Source organism: Ranitomeya imitator, chromosome 1 (assembly GCF_032444005.1).
Source record: "Ranitomeya imitator isolate aRanImi1 chromosome 1, aRanImi1.pri, whole genome shotgun sequence".
NCBI classification, from domain to species: Eukaryota; Metazoa; Chordata; class Amphibia; order Anura; family Dendrobatidae; genus Ranitomeya; species Ranitomeya imitator.
In genome coordinates this window covers 933,409,878-933,413,890 of record NC_091282.1, presented here as the reverse complement: position 1 = coordinate 933,413,890, position 4,013 = coordinate 933,409,878, and the positions used below count along the sequence as shown (strand labels likewise).

Here is a 4,013-nt window from a genome sequence, read left to right as displayed (position 1 = left end):
TATCTGTGTTTCCTCCTCATCCTGCCCATTGCCCAGCCACTGCTAGATGAGTCTGCTGGTACATTGACCCAGACCACTACATTCCCCTTGCACTCTACACAGCCTGAATCTGACCCTGCTGAAAGTCAGGTTCCCCTTCAAAGAGGAAGGTGCAGGTTCCTTTATCAGGTGGGGGGCATACTCGTTGGCGACGTCACTGGCACAGGGCCCCTCATAGTTTGCAAAAGTGTCTCTGGCAGTGGGAGGCGCCACCCGCCATCAAACACACCGCCATACTATGAGGGGCCCTGTGCTGGTGCCAAGTGCCAACGAGTGGGCCCCCCCTGCTTTCTCAGGATCACAGCATTTGCAAAGTTGAAATACATACCTCTCCCAACTTCACCGCCATGACGTATTCCGCATTTCCGAGGCCCATGAAAATCTTGAGCCAGCCCTACCCCCCCCCACAACTTTAGCCAAATGACCCCCTGTTTTCAATGCCTAACTATTATTATAAAGTAAATTAAGATTGACAAGCTTAAGAAATAAGAATTGATGTTTTTGGCATTAATATGGGCACTGCAGGTATTTTCCTGTCTTCCACTCACTGCCGACTTTGACTCCCCATTGACTTGCATTGGGTTTCGTTTTTCGGTCGGCCCCCGACTTTTTGAAATAATCAACCGATTTCACCCGACCCGCAAAACCCGACTCAATCCTAAAAAAGTAAAAGTCGCTCAACTTTAATGGAGATGTAAACGGATCTGTGTGCATCCATTGTCACACAGATTGCGAAAAATGCAAGTGTGAAACCAGCGTAACTCTATATAATCATTGGAGCTGTACTAGATCTCACCACAGGTTCCGCCTAAAATCACTTTATATTACTTATTACCCTCAGAAGTAACAAGTGACGCCGTCCATCCTCCTCCCTGTATGTTCCTGTCCTGAATCCTCCTCAGTCCTGACTAATACTATGATACCAAACAATCTGCTGACTCCCTCCTCCTATACACACTATATACAGTATATGCCATGGATGAGGCCAGTAAAGTATATCTTTATTTGGGACTAAGGTAACTCAGATCCTGACTCCAGCACTGAAGAATAGTGTAAAACTAATGATTGCAGTCTGGGGGCACTTAAGGGTTAACATTAGGAAGCCCTTGTTTTTCTTTTCCCATCCACCCTGTCCTGTGCTTGTCCACACCATTTCTCCAGTACTCACAAACAGTCCACAGCTAATTCTCTCCTCACTGCTCCTCCCACATGAGTCACAGTCTGATAAGCTGCAGGGGCCAGCCAAGAAAGGAAAAAAAAAGGCTCACTCACACTGCAGAGCTGACTTCTTTCATTCACAGCAGGGAGATGGCTCTTTGTATCGGCTCGTTCACGAACGACACATCACTCATTAATGATAGAAAATCTTTTATAACGAGATTGTGGAACACGATGACATTGGTCAGCAGCCTCAGATGTAACCGCAGCCTGTATGTGGTGCCGAGAGACCCAGGGAGGTCACCCAGTAACGGTGGCACCTGTTGCTAGGCAACAGGACATGTCGTCTGTTTATGGCTGCAGCCACATCGCCAATTCGACTCATGGTCTGAGCACAATGTGTGTGTAACACCCAGACCGTAAATTAGTGCTGTGTGTATGGGCCCCTAGGGTGAGAGCATACAGGACTGCCAGATGTGGAGACGGGGCAGCATTGCCTTGCCGAGCACCACAGTTTGGGGAAGAAATGCAATGTGTGACTATATAGCACCATGCTATGCAGTGTATGTGCTAATCGCCTTCCAGTGAAGCTATGGTCAACTCCTGCTAAGCCTTTTGGTAGACTGTCAGTTCCCGCGGGGCCGTTCTGGTAGATGGTCATGCCCTGCATTGAGTTTCTGGCAGATGATAGTCTCCAATGGGAAGTTTCAGTAAATGGTCGTGTCCCCTGGCAGTTTCCTGTAAAGGGTCTTCCTATCTGGGAGTTTCCAGTAGATAGATGGTCGTGTCCCACTAGAAGTTTGTGGTAGATGGTCATGTCCGTTCCGCTGGGAGTTTGCAGTAGATGGTCATGTCACCCTTGCAGTTTCCGGTAGATGGTCGTGTCCCACTGGGGTTTTCCAGTAGATTGTCGTGTCACCCTTGTAGTTTCTGATAGACGATCGTGTCCCACTGGGGTTTTCCAATAGATGGTCATGTCACCCTTGCAGTTTCCAGTAGAGGGTCGTGTCCCACTGGGGTTTTCCAATAGATGGTCGTGTCACCTTTGCAATTTCTGATAGATGGTCGTGTCCTGGTAGTAGTTTCCAGGAGATGGTCGTGTCACCCTGGCAGTTTCCAGTAGATGGTCGTGTCCTGCTGAAAGGTTCCAGTAGATGGTTGTGTCCCACTGGGGGTTTACGGTAGATGGTCATCCCCTCGGTGAGTTTCCGGTAGCTGATCGTGTCCCGCTGGGAGCTTCCAGTAGATGGTCATGTCCGGTTGGCAGTTTCTGGTAGATGGTCAAGTCACCCTAGCAGTTTCTACTAGATGGTCATGGCACGGTGGCAGTTTCTGGTAGATGGTCGTGTTCCGCTGGGAGTTTTTTGTAGACGGTCGTGTCACAGTGAAAGTTTACCATAGATGGTCATGTCACCATGGCAGTTTCTGGTAGATGGTCCTGTCACAGTGGGGAGTTTCCAGGAGATGGTCATGTCACCCTGGCAGTTTCTGGTAGCTGGCCGTGTCCCACAGAGTTTTGTGTAGATGGTCATGTCCCGCTGGGAGTTTCCAGTAGATGGTCTTCCCCTCGGGGAGTTTCCAGTAGATGGTCATGTCCCACTGGAAGTTTCCGGTAGATGGTCGTCTCTTGAGGGCCTTATCAGTAGATGGGCTTCCCCTTGGGGAGTTTGCAGTATATGATTGTCTCCTGTAGATGATCAGTGCCTGCAGGGCTGTTTCCTTGAGGGTTGTTTCTAGTAAATGGTTGGAGCCTGCAGGAAATTTATCACCTATTGTTGGTGGTCCCCTCCCCCACCACCTCAAGTGACTAGATAGGCGGTATTCTCCATGATGTCACCATTGCTCTCTAGCATGTATTAAGGACCTACCTGTGTAGAAGTGATAGAATGGCCACCAGACGGCGCTGTTGGGGATGTATGTGAGCAGTGAGGCCACATATCTTTGGTAGAAGCCCTTCAGACTAACAGCCTTGAAGATTTGCAGGATGATGTCCTTGGTCTGTCCGAACATAACGGCTTGTTTCTGGTCGTTGGCTCGTACGCGGAATCGGCCCATACTCTCCCCCACCCGTTGCATCATGAGGTGCTGGGAAATGACGTCGATGGGTACAGTAATGCTCTGAGTCACCAGCGACGCTGAGCCTCCTGCCACCAGCGACTTCACCGTGTTGCTGCTGCTATACTGAGAGACGTATTTGCGGGTCACTTCGTAGGTGGTGACATAGCACTGGCCGGAGTTCAGTGTGAAGGTATTCACCAGGAATCCACGGTAAAGTCCGGCAGCTCCGCCTGACCGCTGGATCTTCACAAAGGCATCAAATGTTCCATTGTACAGATTCTTCCCCTTCTGGACCTGAAGCCGTGTCCGGATCAGAGTGAAGGGGTAAACGCTGACCCAGATCATCATGGTCATACGCACCCCAAACACATAGAACTTCTTCTTGTCCAGATACTCCCACTCTATGATCTGGATGTTCCTCTTGTCCTCCATGTCTCCCAGGGGAAGAAGTCACCTCCACCTGCTGAGAGAGCAACATACAGCCGCTATAACCTAGGCATCTCCTGTATATAATTATATATGTACAGCTGGTATATAACCTGGACATCTCCTGTATATAATTATATACGTACAGCTCGTATAACCCGGGCATCTCCTGCATATAATGATATATGTACAGCTGGTATAACCTGGGCATCTCCTGTATATACTGTAATTATATATGTACAGCTGGTATAACCCGGGCATCTCCTGTATATAATTATATATGTACAGCTGGTATAACCCGGGCATCTCCTGTATTTAATTATATATGCAAT

The 4,013-nt window shown here is 48.8% G+C and overlaps 1 protein-coding gene across 1 annotated transcript; it reads right to left on the bottom strand.

The window, feature by feature from the left end:
* Positions 1-2,670: 2,670 nt before the first annotated feature.
* Positions 2,671-3,687, bottom strand: LOC138650969 (solute carrier family 25 member 44-like). The gene is made up of 2 exons (XM_069740899.1): positions 3,066-3,687; positions 2,671-2,948 (listed from the first exon to the last, which is right to left on the bottom strand). The coding sequence occupies exons 1-2, from the start codon at positions 3,685-3,687 to the stop codon at positions 2,671-2,673; spliced, it is 900 nt and encodes a 299-aa protein (XP_069597000.1).
* Between the last annotated feature and the right edge of the window lie 326 nt (positions 3,688-4,013).